We start from the raw sequence: 22047 nt of genomic DNA on the forward strand, positions 1-22047 counted from the left end.
GGTGTGTTTACTGTCCTCGCATTTTGGGGGGTGCTAATTTGTAAGCACCCCTGTAAAGCCTAAAGGAGCTCATTGGACTTTGGGCCCCTTAGCGCAGTTAGGCTGCAAAAAAGTGCCACACATGTGGTATTGCCGTACTCAGGAGAAGTAGTATAATGTGTTTTGAGGTGTATTTTTACACATACCCATGCTGGGTATGCAGTATAGTAGTGTTGGGCGAACATCTAGATGTTCGGGTTCGGGCCGAACAGGCCGAACATGGCCGCGATGTTCGGGTGTTCGAGCCGAACTCCGAACATAATGGAAGTCAATGGGGATCCGAACTTTCGTGTTTTTTAAAGCCTCCTTACATGCTACATACCCCAAATTTACAGGGTATGTGCACCTTGGGAGTGGGTACAAGAGGAAAAATTTAGCAAAAAGAGCTTATAGTTTTTGAGAAAATCGATTTTAAAGTTTCAAAGGGAAAACTGTCTTTTAAATGCGGGAAATGTCTGTTTTCTTTGTACAGGTAACATGCTTTTTGTCGGCATGCAGTCATAAATGTAATACAGATGAGAGGTTCCAGGAAAAGGGACCGGTAACGCTAACCCAGCAGCAGCACACATGATGGAACAGGAGGAGGGCGGCGCAGGAGGAGAAGGCCACGCTTTGAGACACAACAACCCAGGCCTTGCATGCGGACAAGAAGTGTGCGGATAGCAATTTGCTTTTTGTCGGCATGCAGTCATAAATGTAATACAGATGAGAGGTTCCAGGAAAAGGGACCGGTAACGCTAACCCAGCAGCAGCACACGTGATGGAACAGGAGGAGGGCGGCGCAGGAGGAGAAGGCCACGCTTTGAGACACAACAACCCAGGCCTTGCATGCGGACAAGAAGCGTGCGGATAGCAATTTGCTTTTTGTCGGCATGCAGTCATAAATGTAATACAGATGAGAGGTTCCAGGAAAAGGGACCGGTAACGCTAACCCAGCAGCAGCACACGTGATGGAACAGGAGGAGGGCGGCGCAGGAGGAGAAGGCCACGCTTTGAGACACAACAACCCAGGCCTTGCATACGGACAAGAAGCGTGTGGATAGCAATTTGCTTTTTGTCGGCATGCAGTCATAAATGTAATACAGATGAGAGGTTGCAGGAAAAGGGACCGGTAACGCTAACCCATCACAGATGTTCATTGTTCATGTTACTTGGTTGGGGTCCGGGAGTGTTGTGTAGTCGTTTCCAATCCAGGATTGATTCATTTTAATTCGAGTCAGACAGTCTGCATTTTCTGTGGAGAGGCGGATACGCTGATCTGTGACGATGCCTCCGGCAGCACTGAAACAGCGTTCCGACATAACTCTGGCTGCCGGGCAAGCCAGCACCTCTATTGCGTACATTGCCAGTTCGTGCCAGGTGTCTAGCTTCGATACCCAATAGTTGAAGGGTGCAGATGGATTGTTCAACACAGCTACGCCATCTGACATGTAGTCCTTGACCATCTTCTCCAGGCGATCGGTGTTGGAGGTGGATCTGCACGCTTGCTGTTCTGTGGGCTGCTGCATGGGTGTCCGAAAATTTTCCCACTCCAAGGACACTGCCGATACCATTCCCTTTTGGGCACTAGCTGCGGCTTGTGTTGTTTGCTGCCCTCCTGGTCGTCCTGGGTTTGCGGAAGTCAGTCTGTCGGCGTACAACTGGCTAGAGGAGGGGGAGGATGTCAATCTCCTCTCTAAAGTCTCCACAAGGGCCTGCTGGTATTCTTCCATTTTGACCTGTCTGACTCTTTCTTCAAGCAGTTTTGGAACATTGTGTTTGTACCGTGGATCCAGAAGGGTATAAACCCAGTAATTGGTGTTGTCCAGAATGCGCACAATGCGTGGGTCGCGTTCAATGCAGTCTAGCATGAATTGAGCCATGTGTGCCAGAGTCCTGTCAGAATCCTCATCATCCTCTTGTGAGCGTTGTGATAGTTGTTGTGATGCATCATAGTCGTCACCTTCTTCCTGGTCTGCTTCTGCTGACCATTCGCGCTGAATTGTGGAAGTCCAACGTGCACCGCTCTGGCCCTCGTCAGCAGGGCCGGCGCTACCATTAAGGCAAAGGAGGCAGCTGCCCTAGGGCCCCAGAGCTTGTAGGGGCCCCCAGTGGCTACAAGAGGAAAAAAAATTCAAATCGGCCTTATAGTTTTTGAGAAAATCGATTTTAAAGTTTCAAAGGAAAAAAAAATACACATTTAAAAACCTGCCGACTTTAATGGTTAATAGCAAATCCACCTTAAATGCTAGAAACCCTAAATTTACAGGATATGTTAAGGAGATCATTAGGAATAAGAGCAAAAAACAATTTTTCAAAAAGACCTTATAGTTTTTGAGAAAATCGATTTTAAAGTTTTGAAGGAAAAAAGTATACTTTTAAATGCGGTAAATGTCACTTTTAGTAGCAAACCTAACGGTAGTGTAATTTTACATGTATCAAAAGAAAGAGCAATACATTTCCTGAAGGGGTTTCCAGGGGGTCTATGCGCAGCCGCAGCGCTTTGGCCAGGGATTGCTATACAGCCGCAATATGGCTGTATGAAGATCCCTGGCATTTTTTCCTATTTTCCCAATTTTTTTTTTTTATGTTTAGAGTGTGGGAATTTAAAAAAAAAAATTATTTGGGGTCCCCCCTCCTGAAACTTTTTTAACCCCTTGACCCCCATGCAGGCTGGGATAGCCAGAATGTGGAGCTCCGACCGATTGGGACTTCACACCCTGTTATACCAGCTGCAAAAAAGGTCCCCTAATGCCGATTTTTGTTCCGGGGTATATGTTGGGGGGGCCCCCCAGGTTTATTTTGCCCTGGGGCCCCATTGTTGCTTAAACCGGCCCTGCTCGTCAGTGGTGGCAATAAATTCCTGCTCCAACTCCAGCTGTTCCTCCTCCTCTTCTTCGTCATAGCTGCTGGGGCCAGCGTTTCCTGAGGCAGATGGCCTGATGTTGGTATCATCACGCTGATCGTTTTCTCCTTCAGATTCCCCCAGTTGCACCATGACAGCTGTTTCCTTGATTTTCAACATTGACTTCTTCAGTAAACACAGCAGTGGTATGGTAATGCTGACTGAAGAGTTGTCACTGCTCACAAGCAACGTGGATTGCTCAAAATTTTGGAGGACTTGGCAGAGGTCCAACATGTTGGCCCAATCGGATCCACAGAAGCTTGGCAGCTGTCCGGATGCGCCTCGGTACTGCGCCGTCATGTACTGGACCACTGCACTCTTCTGCTCGCAAAAGCGGGCTAGCATGTGCAGCGTAGAATTCCAGCGCGTAGGGACATCACACAGCAAGCGATGGTGGGGGAGATTGAAGCACTCCTGCATCTTGGCGAGTGCCCCCGAAGCAGTACTGGAATTTCTACAATGTTTGGCCACTCGTCGCACCTTCAACAGAACATCGGCCACGCCTGGGTATGTCCTCAGGAACCGCTGAACTACTAGGTTCATCACGTGCGCCAGGCAAGGGATGTGTGTCAGCTTAGCCAACCTTAAAGCGCGAATGAGATTACTCCCATTATCACACACAACCATGCCCGGATTCAGGTCCAGCGGTGCCAGCCACAAATCTGTCTGTTCCTTTATTCCCCTCCAAATTTCCTCCCCTGTGTGCTGCTTTTCCCCAAGGCAGATCAGCTTCAGCAACGCTTGCTGACGCATGCCAACAGCTGTGCTGCACTGCTTCCACGATCCTACTGCTGCTGGGTTAGCGTTTCCGGATGAGGTACAGCTTTGAGATGCGTTGGAGGAGAAGGAGTCAGAGAGGTAGGTGCTGCTGTTGTTATCCAGTGGGAGGGACGGCGGTGCAGCTGTTTGCGGCGTGGGCAACACACTGCCAGGCTCCACAAGGTTCACCCAGTGCGCAGTAAGGGAGATGTATCGACCCTGGCCGAACGCACTCGTCCAGGTGTCAGTGGTGAGGTGAACCTTGCAGGCAATGGCATTCTTCAAGCTTCGGGTTATTTTGCTGACCGCGTGCTCATGCAACTCAGGCACTGCAGAGCGCGCAAAGTGGTAGCGGCTGGGAACCACGTAACGTGGGATGGCCACTGACATCATGCCCTTGAAGCTGTTTGTCTCCACCACTCGATATGGCAGCATTTCACAGGCCAGAAGCTTGGCTATGCTGGCTGTTAGTGCCACGGCCCGGGGGTCATTTGCTGGCAATTTCCTCTTGCGCTCAAGCATCTCCGAGACAGACAACTGAACCGTAGGGCTGCACACTGAACGGCTGTTGGTTGTTGTGTTTGATGAAGACTGGGAGACCTCAAGAGCACTATTCCAAAAAGTGACATTGTCAGCGTCGTCTGATGTTTGTGAATGTTGTTGTGAACCACGCAATGGCTGGGCTACTGCTGCTGCTGAGGAGGGTCTGGTGGTGAGTCTGGTGACCCCAAGGGAGGCAGTGTTGCTGGTACCCTGTCCTGGCGCCCACAGAGTGGGATGTTTGGATACCATGTGGCGGGTCATGCTGGTGGTGGAGAGGTTGTTAATATTTTTCCCCCTGCTCAGGCGGGTCTTGCACACCTTGCAAATCACCATGGTACCATCCTCACTGCAGTCTTCAAAGAAAGGCCAGACTTTGGAGCACCTGCCTTGCTGGCGATTTCTGTTTGCGCCTCTTTTGCGTCTCACTTGAACTTCCACGCTTGTGGTGCCTGAAATTTCGCGCGCCTACCTTGTGGCACAAGGCGAACTCGTGCAGCAGTGGGTTCTTCAACAGACTCATCTGTGCTGCTACGACGGCGATGTTCTCCTTCACATACAAAATCTGGGCCTGTGTCCACATTGTCCATACCCTCCTCCTCTTCCATCTCCTCAAACTCGTCATATGTGATTGTGGGCCGCCGCCGTGGAGTAGAGCTCCCCAGAACAACCTCTGCGCAGCTCACTCCAACGTCGTCTTCCAGATCTTCTCGGCCGACCTCCTGCAATTGAAACCCCTCCTGCCCAACTTGCTCTGGGATTTGGGTTTCAAAGTCCTCGGACTCGCCTTGCATTTCAGTGCGCGGTGCATTTCCCACAGTAAATGGTTGTGAATCCGGGCACAACATTTCTGGCTGTTCCATTGACCTTCGAAAGGTGGAAGTTTGTTGGGCTGGGAATAGCTCCTGCGAATACCCCATTGTGTCCTGAGGAAATTCTTCGGACTGGTTATTTGGCATTTGTGTGCATGGTGTCGCTGCCGGTTGTGTCAGCTTTGTGCCCACTGGCTCCTTGTAACTGGCTGAGGACTCGGACCTCGTGCGTGATGTGCTGGTGCTGCTTAACCCACTGCTGGACGCTTGAGAGGTCATCCAATTAATTATCTGGTCCTGTTCTTTTGGATTTGTGAGCGTTGATTTCCTGGACAACATGGGCGGTATTGAGTGGGTTTTCTTCGGTGCTCCACTGTGGCCTGTACATGAACCGTCAGGGGAAACACCTCTTCCCTTGCCCCTCCCTCTTTCACAGGATTTCTTCTTCATTTCACTTATCCTTAAAGTACACGCTGACTGGCAGCAGTACAGTGGCAGTACAGAAATGCTATACAGTGGCGGGTGAGCGGTGTACTACTGTTCCCAGCAGAGACACAGAGTGGCAGTAAACACAATGCTATATAGTGTGGGTGAGCGGTGTACTACTGTTCCCAGCAGCGACACAGAGCACAATGCTATACAGTGGTGGGTGAGCGGTGTACTACTGTTCCCAGCAGAGACACAGAGTGGCAGTAAACACAATGCTATATAGTGTGGGTGAGCGGTGTACTACTGTTCCCAGCAGCGACACAGAGCACAATGCTATACAGTGGTGGGTGAGCGGTGTACTACTATTCCCAGCAGCGACACAGAGCACAATGCTATACAGTGGCGGGTGAGTGGTGTACTACTGTTCCCAGCAGAGACACAGAGTGGCAGTAAACACAATGCTATATAGTGTGGGGGAGCGGTGTACTACTGTTCCCAGCAGCGACACAGAGCACAATGCTATACAGTGGTGGGTGAGCGGTGTACTACTGTTCCCAGCAGCAACACAGAGCACAATGCTATACAGTGGTGGGTGAGCGGTGTACTACTGTTCCCAGCAGCGACACAGAGCACAATGCTATACAGTGGTGGGTGAGCGGTGTACTACTGTTCCCAGCAGCGACACAGAGCACAATGCTATACAGTGGTGGGTGAGCGGTGTACTAGTATTCCCAGCAGCGACACAGAGCACAATGCTATACAGTGGTGGGTGGGTGAGCGGTGTACTACTGTTCCCAGCAGCAACACAGAGCACAATGCTATACAGTGGTGGGTGAGCGGTGTACTACTGTTCCCAGCAGAGACACAGAGTGGCAGTAAACACAATGCTATATAGTGTGGGTGAGCAGTGTACTACTGTTCCCAGCAGCGACACAGAGCACAATGCTATACAGTGGTGGGTGAGCGGTGTACTACTGTTCCCAGCAGCGACACAGAGCACAATGCTATACAGTGGTGGGTGAGCGGTGTACTAGTATTCCCAGCAGCGACACAGAGCACAATGCTATACAGTGGTGGGTGAGCGGTGTACTAGTATTCCCAGCAGCGACACAGAGCACAATGCTATACAGTGGTGGGTGGGTGAGCGGTGTACTACTGTTCCCAGCAGCGACACAGAGCACAATGCTATACAGTGGTGGGTGAGCGGTGTACTACTGTTCCCAGCAGAGACACAGAGTGGCAGTAAACACAATGCTATACAGTGGTGGGTGAGCGGTGTACTACTATTCCCAGCAGCGACACAGAGCACAATGCTATACAGGGTGAGCGGTGTACTACTGTTCCCAGCAGAGACACAGAGTGGCAGTAAACACAATGCTATATAGTGTGGGTGAGCGGTGTACTACTGTTCCCAGCAGCGACACAATGACTGGGGGGACCCTGGCTAGCCTGGCTGGAGAGAGAACTACCCTGCCTGCCTACCCAAAGCTAAACCCACAGACAAATGGCGGAGAAATGACGTGGATCGGGTATTTATTTACCCGAACCACGTGACCCGTTCGGCCAATCAGAGCGCGTTCGGGTCCGAACCACGTGACCCGTTCGGCCAATTACAGCGCTAGCCGAACGTTCAGGGAACGTTCGGCCATGCGCTCTTAGTTCGGCCATATGGCCGAACAGTTTGGCCGAACACCATCAGCTGTTCAGCCGAACTCGAACATCACCCGAATAGGGTGATGTTCTGCAGATCCCGAACAGTGGCGAACACTGTTCGCCCAACACTACAGTATAGGAACCCCACTAATGACCCCATTTTAGAAAGAAGACACCCCAAGGTATTCCGTTAGGAGTATGGTGAGTTCATAGAAGATTTTATTTTTTGTCACAAGTTAGCGGAAATTGATTTTAAATGTTTTTTTTTCACAAAGTGTCATTTTCCGCTAACTTGTGACAAAACATAAAATATTCTATGAACTCACCATACTCCTAACGGAATACCTTTGGGTGTCTTCTTTCTAGAATGGGGTCATTTGTGGGGTTCCTATACTGCCCTGGCATTTTAGGGGCCCTAAACCGTGAGGAGTAGTCTTGAAACCAAATGTCGCAAAATTACCTGTAAAATCCTAAAGGTACTCATTGGACTTTGGGCCCCTTAGCGAAGATTTTATTTTTTGTCACAAGTTAGCGGAAATTGATTTTAAATGTTTTTTTTCACAAAGTGTCATTTTCCGCTAACTTGTGACAAAAATAAAATCTTCTATGAACTCACCATACTCCTAACGGAATACCTTGGGGTGTCTTCTTTCTAAAATAGGGTCATTAGTGGGGTTCCTATACTGTCCTGGCATTTTAGGGGCCCTAAATCGTGAGGAGTAGTCTTGAAACAAAAATGACCTGTGAAATCCTAAAGGTACTCATTGGACTTTGGGCCCCTTAGCGCAGTTAGGGTGTAAAAAAGTGCCACACATGTGGTATCGCCGTACTCAGGAGAAGTAGTATAATGTGTTTTGGGGTGTATTTTTACACATACCCATGCTGAGTGGGAGAAATATCTCTGTAAATAGACAATTGTGTGTAAAAAAAATCAAACAATTGTCATTTACAGAGATATTTCTCCCACCCAGCATGGGTATGTGTAAAAATACACCCCAAAACACATTATACTACTTCTCCTGAGTACGGTGATACCACATGTGACACTTTTTGCAGCCTAGGTGCGCTAAGGGGCCCAACGTCCTATTCACAGGTCATTTTGTGACCCCATTTTAGAAAGAAGACAGCCCAAGGTATTCCGTTAGGTGTATGGCGAGTTCATAGAAGATTTTATTTTTTGTCACAAGTTAGTGAAAAATGACACTTTGTGAAAAAAAAAACAATAGAAATCAATTTCCGCTAACTCTTGACAAAAAATAAAATCTATGAACTCGTCATACACCTAACAGAATACCTTGGGGTTTCTTTTTTCTAAAATGGGGTCACTTGTGAGGTTCCTATACCGCCCTGGCATTTTACGGGCCCAAAACCGTGGGTAGTCTGAAAACTAAATGTCTCAAAATGACTGTTCAGGGGTATAAGCATCTGCAAATTTTGATGACAGGGGGCGAATTTTGTGGAACCGGTCATAAGCAGGGTGGCCTTTTAGATGACAGGTTGTATTGGTTGTATTGGGCCTGATCTGATGGATAGGAGTGCTAGGGGGGTGACAGGAGGTTATTGATGGGTGTCTCAGGGGGTGGTTAGAGGGGAAAATAGATGCAATCAATGCACTGGGGAGGTGATCGGAAGGGGGTCTTAGGGAAATCGGAGGGTTTGGCCGAGTGATCAGGAGCCCACACGGGGCAAATTAGGGCCTGATCTGATGGGTAGGTATGCTAGGGGGTGACAGGAGGTGATTGATGGGTGTCTCAAGGTGTGATTAGAGGGGGGAATAGATGCAAGCAATGCACTGGCGAGGTGATCAGGTCTGGGGTCTGAGGGCATTCTGAGAGTGTGGGCGGGTGATTGAGTGCCCTAGGGGCAGATAGGGGTCTAATCTGATGGGTAGCAGTGACAGGGGGTGATTGATGGGTAATTAGTGGGTGTTTAGGGTAAAGAACAGATGTAAACAATGCATTTGGGAGGTGATCTGACGTTGAATCTGCGGGCGATCTATTGGTGTGGGTGGGTGATCAGATTGCCCGCAAGAGGCAGGTTAGGGGCTGATTGATGGGTGGCAGTGACAGGGGGTGATTGATTGGTGGCAGTGACAGGGGGTGATTGATGGGTGATTGACAGGTGATCAGTGGGTTATTACAGGGAAGAACAGATGTAAATAATGCACTGGCGAATTGATAAGGGGGGGTCTGAGGGCAATCTGAGCGTGTAGGCGGGTGATTGGGTGCCCGCAAGGGGCAGATTAGGGTCTGATCTGATGGGTAACAGTGACAGGTGGTGATAGGGGGTGATTGATGGGTGATTGATGGGTATTTAGTGGGTGTTTAGGGTAGAGAACAGATGTAAACACTGCACTTGGGAGGTGATCTGACGTCGGATCTGCGGGCGATCTATTGGTGTGGGTGGATGATCCGATTGCCCGCAAGGGGCAGGTTAGGGGCTGATTGATGGGTGGCATTGACAGGGGGTGATTGATGGGTGGCAGTGACAGGGGGTGATTGATGGGTGATTGACAGGTGATTGACAGGTAATCAGTGGGTTATTACAGGTCAGAACAGATGTAAATAATGCAGTGGCGAATTGATAAGGGGGGGGGTCTGAGGGCAATCTGAGCGTGTAGGCAGGTGATTGGGTGCCCGCAAGGGGCAGATTAGGGTCTGATCTGATGGGTAACAGTGACAGGTGGTGATAGGGGGTGATTGATGGGTGATTGATGGGTAATTAGTGGGTGTTTAGGGTAGAGAACAGATGTAAACACTGCACTTGGGAGGTGATCTGACGTCAGATCTGCGGGCGATCTATTGGTGTGGGTGGGTGATCAGATTGCCTGCAAGGGGCAGGTTAGGGGCTGATTGATGGGTGGCAGTGACAGGGGGTGATTGATGGGTGGCAGTGACGGGGGGGTGATTGATGGGTGATTGATGGGTGATTGACAGATGATTGACAGGTGATTGACAGGTGATTGACAGGTGATCAGGGGGATAGATGCATACAGTACACAGGGGGGGGGGGGGGTCTGGGGAGAATCTGAGGGATGGGGGGTGATCAGGAGGGAGCAGGGGGCAGTTTAGGGAATAAAAAAAAATAGCGTTTACAGATAGTGACAGTGAGTGATTGATGGGTGATTAGGGGGGGGATTGGGTGCAAACAGTGGTCTGGGGGGTGGGCAGGGGGGGTCTGAGGGGTGCTGTGGGCGATCAGGGGGCAGGGGGGGGGAAATCAGTGTGCTTGGGTGCAGACTAGGGTGGCTGCAGCCTGCCCTGGTGGTCCCTCGGACACTGGGACCACCAGGGCAGGAGGCAGCCTGTATAATACACTTTGTATACATTACAAAGTGTATTATACACTTTGTATGCGGCGATCCGGGTGCTAGTAACCCGCCGGCGCTTCCGAACGGCTGGCGGGTTACAGCGCGAGGGGGGCGGAGCTAGTCCCCGGCGGAGGATCACGTCATGAATGACGCGATCGCTCCGCCCATGCCCGTACAAGGACCGCCGCCATTTGTACATGCGGCGGTCCTTGCGGGGTCCACTTCCCAGCCGCCAATTGTACATACGGCGGTCGGGAAGTGGTTAAAATGAACACACTAAAAACAACTTTCCTCAACTTAAGACTGAAAAGAATGTTTGAAATACCATCATCTACCGTTTTTATTATCATTGAAACATTCTCAAAATTGTAGAGAAGTTTGTGTATGCAAGAGGCATCATTAAAACCAGTACTGGGGGCCATATGCAGTTTACTTTTTTTCCTTAATTTTCTGCTAGGTGATATTTTCAAAGTTATCAATAAAATGCCTTTTAAACCACCAGCAAGCAAGACAATACTCAGAATATTTTTGATGGTACTTTTTCACCTACTTTGGGGTACTTTTTCAATTGCAAAACAATGAAAAATTATTTGAAAGAGAAGATGAAAAATTGTCTCCTAGGAGAAAACTCAGGTGAAAAAGTGGCCCTAGATGTCTGTGTTCTTCTAACTCTCAGGTTCCACTGCACGGAAAACAGATATTCTGTACTGGAAATCTCTGCATGGACTTGATGAAAGCAAAGAGTGAGGTGGGGACAGAGGGGCATATCTTCTATCCCCATTGTAAGATACCCTCCCAATGAGAAGAAATAAACAAGGGAATGGTATTGCTCAGGGGGCAGAACCCCATGTTTTCATGCTTTACCTTCAACCAGCTTGCTTGAAAGATAAGGGGTTAAAAACGGATTGGGAGGAGGTTATCGTATTTTTTATTTTTTACCATATTTAGTACTAAAGTACATGTGTTTTCAATCATTTTTTTTTAAATCGGTAAGATAAGGAAGATATTAAATGTCATAAATAAATAGGTGATATTTGTTTACAGTTGCAGCTATTGCTCTAACTGGGCAGCTTTTTAAGTTGAAAAAGGCCTAGATAGGATAACTCCATATTGTACAAAAAGATCTAGTTATTAGTAACAAAATCTGGGGAATTGCTTGTTAGAGACTTGTTAAGTGCAACAGAGTAATATTTTCTTTTGTTTATTAGCAAGGGAAGTGTGGATGGAGCACCGGAAAAACTGCAGAATTTATTTGTCGCATTTTTAGGCTTCTGAGTGCCAAGCACAATAAGTAAATATGATAAAAACACAATAAATTGAGAAATTAAAATAAAAAAGTACTTAGGGCACAGCCAAGAGCTAATTACCAAATTAGCATTGTACACATACATCCACGCACACAAACAAGAGAAAGATACATGCAAATATTTATACATAATTAATACTTGACATAAATACATACACAGGGACAAAAACACAGTCACATCACCTGAGCATTAATCAGATAAAGACTGTGTTGGGTAACGACGAGTTACTATGGGAACTAGGCTGATTAATCACATGGGACAGATTTTTGGGACAATGAGTCTATTGAATGAGACTTCCCTCTCTACTCGAAATCCCTTTACATGGACAGGACTTAGGTAACATCTAAAGAGGGCTGCAACAATGCCAGCCTTACTCCTCATGCAAACAGAGCTATTCAGCATTCCGTTATAAGAGAGGGGACCGCACACCAGAGGAATACCCACAACCAATGCTGACACTTCTATTTGTGCAGACAGAAATGCCCGATAGTGCTGTTTTCTGTTATATGTAGACTGGACTCAAATACACAGCAATGAACTCAAAATGATTGTTTTATTAACCATATCCAGTATTATGCATAATAAAGAACTATCCCACTAGAAGCATCATTCATACGTAGAGAAGTCACAATGGTGTCTGCCCATGTTCTTCAATGTGGTAATGTCAGTATTCAAAACTGGCATTTTTTTGTATTGATAATCAATTTAAATACAACAGCATGACCTCCAATGTCTAATAATGCTCACATAATAAAAAAAGACGGAAACATATATTACGGTTAATTATTAAATACTGTATATTGAACACAATTTATGAAACCACTGATACACACGTCCACTGTGTCCGGTAGAAAACGCAGCACAAATGGAGTTACAATGCCTGGTTCTCTCAGAGCTCAATCCCTCCATTAATACCCACAGCAGGACATGAGTTGGTTGGTGCCAGCACACATCTATTTATGTACAGAGCTTGCAAATCTGGCCAGCCATCTTTTCATACTGTCAGTCATTCTTAATCACAGCATGGCACACTGTAAGTACTATAAGCTTGTATTATGTATTCGCTAGATGTAAGAAGAGTTGGGCATATTACCTGTCCCGGGGAAGTAGAGTGGCGACATTCTTGTACCAGTAGCACAGGGTAAATCACGCTGAGAAGGAGAAGGCACAAGATCTGCGGCAAGGTCGACAACAGGGAGTAATATCTGTAGAACTAAATGAAAGCAAATAAAAGTATTGGAGTTTGGAAAAGGCATTATTATTATTTTTAATATCAATGATGCCACATGCCAGTTCATAAACTGGGTGTATCTTTTTTATCTGGAAACTGCACAAAAAAAGTTATCTTATGACATCAGATTTTAACGGAAAAACATTTTGTTTTGGGCACAATAGCAAATAATGTTCTTGTGTGATAAGTCTCTTTTTGTTATAATAACTTTCTTTCCATCTTATCTACATACAGACTACAGATGGCTAATGGTTATGATGCTAACAGCCATCAATTCTCACTATGATGATTTGGGTGATGTAATATTTGTAAGTGCAGGGGGTCAACATATTGGTATGATAGTCAGGAACGTTAATGTGAAAGTCGGGGAAAAATTCCTCAGGGCCACCACTTCTATAGGGACAAATTGGGTGATTGCCCAGAGCTGGCTGATAGGCCCATGCAAAGTCTCCCACAAGTGAATAGTGGTCCCTGGGGCCCCCGCGCAGAGTATTGACATTGGATTAAAGTCAACCGTCTGGTCGGCAGGCACACTCCTCAATCAGTTTGTGTGCTTCCACCCTCATCCATATTGGCTACGTCTTCTCTATGACCCTGTACACTCCGTCAGATCAGCACCATCTAAAAGCAGTTTTATTGAGCAATCTTCAATTAAAATGTTACATCATTTAAAAACAAGCATGTGGGTATGCCTCAGATGACGCACAGGCGTTTCGGGCCATTTCCAGTCCTTTCTCAAATCATGGCAGGCCCACACTAACAAAAGGTAGCTCACAACCTATTCATAAGGTCCCCAAGAGGACCACATAGAGGACTGCTCATCAGCATATATACATATTCATCAATAACCCAAGCACCAATCACATGGCAGATTTCAAAAAACATGGTTATACCCACTAGAACCATATGGTCGCAATCTCACAATGTACTCAAATAATAATGATTCCTAAGGACACTCACCCAACGTTCCTCTTTGTGTAAAAACACCAAAGGAAACATATACATACGGATCACCGTGTCCATATGCGGAATCTCCATGCAGGCTCCACCAACCAATCAGAAAAGAGCCTACAACGTCCGCCTGTGTAGTCTCCGAGTGGGTGTCCAATCCCCAGCCACCTGATAGACTCAAAGGACACAACACATGAATGGGCAAGGGAGGGGGTGTCGCTCCCGCAAAAGCCAGTCATGTCCTCGCCGACAGCGTCCGCCAGTACAGCAGGTACAAGGGCGGAGCGTACTTACGCAATATCCCAACCCACTTGCTCCCAACGGGCCAATGGCATGCGCATAACTAGATGCGACCGCCAATCCTATTAGCGCCGACAGCGTCCGCCTAAAGACACCCTGCAGGGCATATCACGTGGTGTAAACACCACGCGAACACTCCCCCATAGCTCATGCCGGCAAAAGAGACGTTGAAGCGTCTAAGTAAGCGGCAAAGTGCGGCCACCAGGCGGTATAACCGCCCCGTGACCACCCACCAGCCACTCAATACGCTGTAAAACAGAAAAAACGGCGCACATCGATGCAAAAAATCCGCCCACCACCACAGGGCCAGTGGCATACGCATAAATCAATGCGGTTGCCAATCCCATAAGCGCCGACGGCGTCCGATTCTCAAGCCAACCATGCAGGGAACATCATGCGGTGTAAACACAACGCGACCACTCCCCGACCAATGGTGGGCAAATGCATCAAAAAATAGCCACGTGATTGTGTCCATCAAGTCCAGGCACCAAAGATTGTCCACCCTATGCAGGATGAGATAGAAACGGGAGGCAGGAGCCAAACTAGACCAGGACAATACGTCCATATTAGACAATATACATTACACTTCAATAGTAATTAAACAAGATAACTCCATGTGTCAGGCTCCTGCCACCCACATCCCACCAACCATTACCTATAAGAGAACGACCACATTCTCAGTGAAACCAGATTTATCACTCAAATGGGCATAGTGTATTTAAATAAGCATAGCTAAGTCGTAGTCCCTATTAAGACCCTTGGGTACAAGTGTATCAAGTTTATTGATCCAATAATTCTCTCTCATAGCCAAAAGTTTGTGTCTGTCCCCCCCCCCCTTTCGTGGGATTGGTATCCCCTCAATCACCTGGACCCTAAGCTGTGATAAGGAGTGTTGTTTAGAACAAAAATGATCAGAGACCGAGAGTTCCCGGTTTTTATTTCTAATATTGGACTTATGTGAGGCCAACCGGTCTCTAAGAGGCTGGGTAGTTTTACCGACATAACCCAGTCCGCAGGGACATTTCAACAGATACACCACAAATCTGGAGTCACAGCTAAAGCTACCTCTAATGGTGTACTTAGTCCCCCGGCTGGGGTGGGTAAAGGTGTCTCCTTTCACTACATAGCTGCACAAGTGGCAGCTTAAAGAGACACTGAAGCGAGACTAAATCTCGCTTCAGGTCTTATATATAGCAGGGGCACGTGTGCCCCTGCTAAAACGCCGCTATCCCGCGGCTTAACGGGGGTCCCTTCACCCCCAACCCACCCCCCGCAAACCTGGGTCGGAAAAAGGTCGCTGGAGCTGATCTTCCTGGAGGCAGGGCTAACGGCTGCAGCCCTGCCTCCAGTCGCGTCTATCAGACGCGCATCGCCGCCTCTCCCCCACCCCTCTCAGTGAAGGAAGACTGAGAGGGGCAGGGGAGAGGCGGAGGTACGCGTCTGACAGACGCGCATGGGGCAGGGCTGCGGCGGTTAGCCCTGCCCCAACCAGGAAGCGCTCCCCCGCTGCTCGGAGGGGGTTTGGGGGGACAGGGACCCCCGTTAAGCCGCGCTATAGCGGCGTTTTAGCAGGGGCACGCATGCCCCTGCTAGCTATGAGGTCTGAAGCGAGATCTATTCTCGCTTCAGACTCTCTTTAAGCACGGGAACAGTCCATTCCTTTTAATAACCTCAACTTTCTCAGGACCCAAATCATGTTTAACAATTTTATCCCTTAATGAGGGCGCTTTTTTATAAGATATCAAAGGTAAATCATGGAATTCTCTAACCGTGGGCAACCCTTGTTTTAGCAAGGACCAATGTTTATTAATGATGTGTCCAATCCTTTCAGACAGAATATTGTAGGTAGTGACACAGGGTATTCTCTCTGACACCCCTAATCTAATGTAGCCCCCCTTACCTCCAAACGATGGCTTAGGTTTAAATCTAAAACCAGCTTGTAAACAATTAGGGGGATAACCCCCTGCCAAGAACCTATATCTCATCTCCTCCAAGCGCAAAGTCCTAACATCCGGATCTCCTACAATCCTCTCTATCCTTTTAAATTGGCCCTTGGGGATATTATATTTGGTATGTGGTGGATGGAAACTGGTGAAGTGGAGAACAGAATTTCTATCCGTCTCCTTCACATATAGATCTGTCACCAACCCCTTTCCCCTCTTGATTACCCACGTATCTAGAAAATTGACCCTCTGCTGATCAGCATGGACTGTGAGTTCAATTGCCGGGCAATTGGCATGCAGTGCAGTAACAAAGGCATCTAGGCTCGAACGTGGCCCCTCCCATATCAAAAAAATATCATCAATATAACGTTTCCACGTCAGGGCATGTTTAGTAAACAAAGGATTAGAGTAGACAAACGCCTCCTCGTATAAGCCCATAAACAGATTAGCATAGGAAGGAGCCACGTTCGAGCCCATCGCAGTGCCCCTCCGCTGCATGTATGCTAATCTGTTTATGGGCTTATACGAGGAGGCGTTTGTCTACTCTAATCCTTTGTTTACTAAACATGCCCTGCCGTGGAAACGTTATATTGATGATATTTTTTTGATATGGGAGGGGCCACGTTCGAGCCTAGATGCCTTTGTTACTGCACTGCATGCCAATTGCCCGGAAATTGAACTCACAGTCCATGCTGATCAGCAGAGGGTCAATTTTCTAGATACGTGGGTAATCAAGAGGGGAAAGGGGTTGGTGACAGATCTATATGTGAAGGAGACGGATAGAAATTCCGTTCTCCACTTCACCAGTTTCCATCCACCACATACTAAATATAATATCCCCAAGGGCCAATTTAAAAGGATAGAGAGGATTGTAGGAGATCCGGATGTTAGGACTTTGCGCTTGGAGGAGATGAGATATAGGTTCTTGGCAAGGGGTTATCCCCCTAATTGTTTACAAGCTGGTTTTAGATTTAAACCTAAGCCATCGTTTGGAGGTAAGGGGGGCTACATTAGATTAGGGGTGTCAGAGAGAATACCCTGTGTCACTACCTACAATATTCTGTCTGAAAGGATTGGACACATCATTAATAAACATTGGTCCTTGCTAAAACAAGGGTTGCCCACGGTTAGAGAATTCCATGATTTACCTTTGATATCTTATAAAAAAGCGCCCTCATTAAGGGATAAAATTGTTAAACATGATTTGGGTCCTGAGAAAGTTGAGGTTATTAAAAGGAATGGACTGTTCCCGTGCTTAAGCTGCCACTTGTGCAGCTATGTAGTGAAAGGAGACACCTTTACCCACCCCAGCCGGGGGACTAAGTACACCATTAGAGGTAGCTTTAGCTGTGACTCCAGATTTGTGGTGTATCTGTTGAAATGTCCCTGCGGACTGGATTATGTCGGTAAAACTACCCAGCCTCTTAGAGACCGGTTGGCCTCACATAAGTCCAATATTAGAAATAAAAACCGGGAACTCTCGGTCTCTGATCATTTTTGTTCTAAACAACACTCCTTATCACAGCTTAGGGTCCAGGTGATTGAGGGGATACCAATCCCACGAAAGGGGGGGGGGGGACAGACACAAACTTTTGGCTATGAGAGAGAATTATTGGATCAATAAACTTGATACACTTGTACCCAAGGGTCTTAATAGGGACTACGACTTAGCTATGCTTATTTAAATACACTATGCCCATTTGAGTGATAAATCTGGTTTCACTGAGAATGTGGTCGTTCTCTTATAGGTAATGGTTGGTGGGATGTGGGTGGCAGGAGCCTGACACATGGAGTTATCTTGTTTAATTACTATTGAAGTGTAATGTATATTGTCTAATATGGACGTATTGTCCTGGTCTAGTTTGGCTCCTGCCTCCCGTTTCTATCTCATCCTGCATAGGGTGGACAATCTTTGGTGCCTGGACTTGATGGACACAATCACGTGGCTATTTTTTGATGCATTTGCCCACCATTGGTCGGGGAGTGGTCGCGTTGTGTTTACACCGCATGATGTTCCCTGCATGGTTGGCTTGAGAATCGGACGCCGTCGGCGTTTATGGGATTGGCAACCGCATTGATTTATGCGTATGCCACTGGCCCTGTGGTGGTGGGCGGATTTTTTGCATCGATGTGCGCCGTTTTTTCTGTTTTACAGCGTATTGAGCGGCTGGTGGGTGGTCACGGGGCGGTTATACCGGCTGGTGGCCGCACTTTGCCGCTTACTTAGACGCTTCAACGTCTCTTTTGCCGGCGTGAGCTATGGGGGAGTGTTCGCGTGGTGTTTACACCACGTGATATGCCCTGCAGGGTGTCTTTAGGCGGACGCTGTCGGCGCTAATAGGATTGGCGGTCGCATCTAGTTATGCGCATGCCATTGGCCCGTTGGGAGCAAGTGGGTTGGGATATTGCGTAAGTACGCTCCGCCCTTGTACCTGCTGTACGGGCGGACGCTGTCGGCGAGGACATGACTGGCTTTTGCGGGAGCGACACCCCCTCCCTTGCCCATTCACGTGTTGTGTCCTTTGAGTCTATCAGGTGGCTGGGGATTGGACACCCACTCGGAGACTACACAGGCGGACGTTGTAGGCTCTTTTCTGATTGGTTGGTGGAGCCTGCATGGAGATTCCGCATATGGACACGGTGATCCGTATGTATATGTTTCCTTTGGTGTTTTTACACAAAGAGGAACGTTGGGTGAGTGTCCTTAGGAATCATTATTATTTGAGTACATTGTGAGATTGCGACCATATGGTTCTAGTGGGTATAACCATGTTTTTTGAAATCTGCCATGTGATTGGTGCTTGGGTTATTGATGAATATGTATATATGCTGATGAGCAGTCCTCTATGTGGTCCTCTTGGGGACCTTATGAATAGGTTGTGAGCTACCTTTTGTTAGTGTGGGCCTGCCATGATTTGAGAAAGGACTGGAAATGGCCCGAAACGCCTGTGCGTCATCTGAGGCATACCCACATGCTTGTTTTTAAATGATGTAACATTTTAATTGAAGATTGCTCAATAAAGCTGCTTTTAGATGGTGCTGATCTGACGGAGTGTATGGACATTTACTTGTTACTCCAAAGGCGATCATAGCACATCGATTGAACCATTGGTGCTAATACAATTTCTTACTTCTCTATGACCCTGTGGCATGTATGTGGGAGGGAGGGCGACACACCTTTGGCTGCCTTATACTGGAGGGCTATCTATACTGGGGGGACTCTTCTGACTATCTATATAAGAAGGACACCTCTGGCTATCTATAGTCAGGAGGTGCCGCTCCACGCCGCTCTCCGTGGCCCCATTCATCCTCCACAGACTGTTCATCATCCAATCACCGGCGGAGGAAATTCAAGATGGCCGTAACCCAGAAGTACTTCCTGGGTCACGGCTTAGCTGCTGATTGGAGGAAGCTAGCTGAGGCGGGGAGCGAGGTGACGGAGGCGGGGGAGAGAGGAAATGGAGGTTGAGGAGCGAGCTGACAGAGGCAGGAGGAGCAGGTGATTGATGGCTGGAAAGGGGAAAAGGAGGCTAGCGAAAATTAGATTGTCGCTAGATTATCGCTAGCTATGAGGGGGGACAGCAGAGCCAGGACTGACAGCGGCACCAGAAGGACACAGAGGCATGTCATTGGGCAGAGAACATTCCTCTGCATCCTATAATCTATACACAGTCTATACACAGTCTGCCTTGGGTACTCTTAAAGGGAAACTGTGGGAGTCAAGAAAAGATCTAAAAGACCAAAGAAACCTTTGTAGACAATTGCTCATATTCTTGCCAGTAAGTCCAAGGACAAATATGACTCCAGATGACTGGCAAGCATGTTTGGCTGACACAGGTGTGGTGATGCTGGGAAAAGTGTGACCTGTGTGAAAGTAATATCAGGAAGAAACTTTATCAGCTACCTCATAACAAGAAACAACATTGAAAGAATACAATATAGTGCATTGTAAATCCTGAGGCCTTGTAGAAACAAGAGTTGTGGACCAATCATTTAAATATTTTAACATCATCGCCTAAAATTGTTTAGAGAAAAAAGGAGCATCATTTGTTCTTATTTCTGTTTTCGCTTATCTTTGCCTTACCAGTTGTGCTTGTGGGCAGTCCACCTTCTGCCATATTAATGCTGCACAATGCATCCAGGACAAGATGGCGCCTACTGTGTATCCTACAGCCTTTTGTGCCCTGGAACCTGCCAGATTATTACATGCCAAAAGAGGGTAGTAAAGGGCTGGGTAATAGAACAGGGCGAGGATCCTCCAGAGTCCTGTAACAGAATAGCGTAGTGGAGATGATATTATGCAATGCAATCCAGTGCAGGGTCCACATATCAGTTCTACACAATACAGGTGCAGAAAGAGAGCAACAAAGATTGCCTCTGACCCCTCTCACCCTGCTCACTCCATCTTCCAGCCTATTCCTTCAGGAGTAAGTAGGGGCGTAGCAATAGGGGTTGCAGAGGTAGCGGCCGCATCGGGGCCCTTGGGCCAGAGGGGCCCCGTAGGGCCCTCCCTCAACAACAGTATTAGCTCTCTATTGGTCCTGTGCTGATAATAATCACTTCTATAGATACTTTCAATAGTAATAATAGTTAGCACACTGTTCCCCACCCTCTTCTTGCATCTCTGACACTGTAGTTATCCTTGGCAGGTTTTGGTGCGCCATATCAATTATTATGTATAGGGTGCTTGGGGGGCCCCATGTAAAACTTGCATCGGGGCCCATAGCTCCTTAGCTACGCCACTTGGAGTAAGCTACCAGTCAGTCGCATCTAACACTTCCAGGCACAGGAACAGCTTCTTCCCTCAGGCAGTAGTTATGCTTAATGCAGAACCATGTTAGATCTGCTAGGACTTGAAAGCATTACAACATAGAACTGAAAATGAACACTTCTGCCACTATAACTTACATACTGTCCTTGACTTGTAATAATATATATACTGTCTGTCCTTGCATTGTTTTGTTTGTGTCTGTGTTAAGCAACTGCCAAGTCAAATTCTTTGTAAGAGCAAACTTATTTGGCCAAATAAAGTGATCCTGATTTGGTTCTCATATTGTGTTCTGGCTAATTAACAGTTTAAAGATAACCTGTTAGAAATCTGCGAGACAGAATATGACCATGCATACATACGTATAGTACATGTTGTCTTCTATGAAAACTACATGTTGAGTTGGTCAAAACAGGCTTTTGAAGTAACTTGCATGTTAACCCAGCAGCTGGCATTCAGTGAGCTGGCAGTTGGTTAACCAACCAGCAGTTAGATGTTTTAATCTGTAGAGTTTGTTTCTTCACTTAAAGAAAACCTGAACTGAACATTAAAAGTCAAAATAAACATACACAAGTCATACTTACCTCCTGTGTAGTCTACTCCTCAATCTATTTTTCCTCTCCTGCATCCTGTTTGTCCACTGTGATCAATGGAATTCTCCGTCCTCCATTTTGAAAATGGCTATTACCCCATAACAGCTTCCTGGTCAGCACACTGTTAAACTGTAACATCGCCCACTTGAGCCATAGGGAAACATGGACACATCAGTTCTCCTCTCAGCTGTAACTGACAGCAACTGATATATTTCAGTTCTGACAAAATGTTGTCAGAACTGGAAGGGATCATTGTCAGAAGAAAATGGTGAGCTTCTGAGAGGAACTGATGGCAAGGTAACTATGTAATGTTCATTTGAAGTTACCTCATGTGTTTATTTTAAATAATTTTACTCAGTACAGGTTCTCCTTAAGGATAAGGAGACTCAAAGCACTTTATTTTCATTTTGGTTTGCTGGATCTGTGTAGACCAGGATTTCTCAACTCAGTCCTCAGGTACACCCAACAGTGCATGTTTTGTGGAAATCCATAGAGGTAGTTAATGAGCTCTACTGAAACACTAATTAC

General features: G+C 47.2%; 1 protein-coding gene across 1 annotated transcript in view; it reads right to left on the reverse strand.

The window, feature by feature from the left end:
* The window catches only part of STRA6 (signaling receptor and transporter of retinol STRA6), a 109002-nt gene that overhangs the window by 51913 nt on the left and 35042 nt on the right, over positions 1–22047 (reverse strand). Inside the window, exons 6-7 of the mRNA XM_068275738.1 lie at positions 20243–20424; positions 12827–12946 (exon numbers count right to left, since the gene is read on the reverse strand). Of these exons, the coding sequence (XP_068131839.1) occupies positions 12827–12946; positions 20243–20424 (302 nt within the window). The remainder of the gene's footprint in view (positions 1–12826; positions 12947–20242; positions 20425–22047) is intronic.

This window comes from Hyperolius riggenbachi, chromosome 3 (assembly GCF_040937935.1).
Source record: "Hyperolius riggenbachi isolate aHypRig1 chromosome 3, aHypRig1.pri, whole genome shotgun sequence".
In the NCBI taxonomy this organism is placed as follows: Eukaryota; Metazoa; Chordata; class Amphibia; order Anura; family Hyperoliidae; genus Hyperolius; species Hyperolius riggenbachi.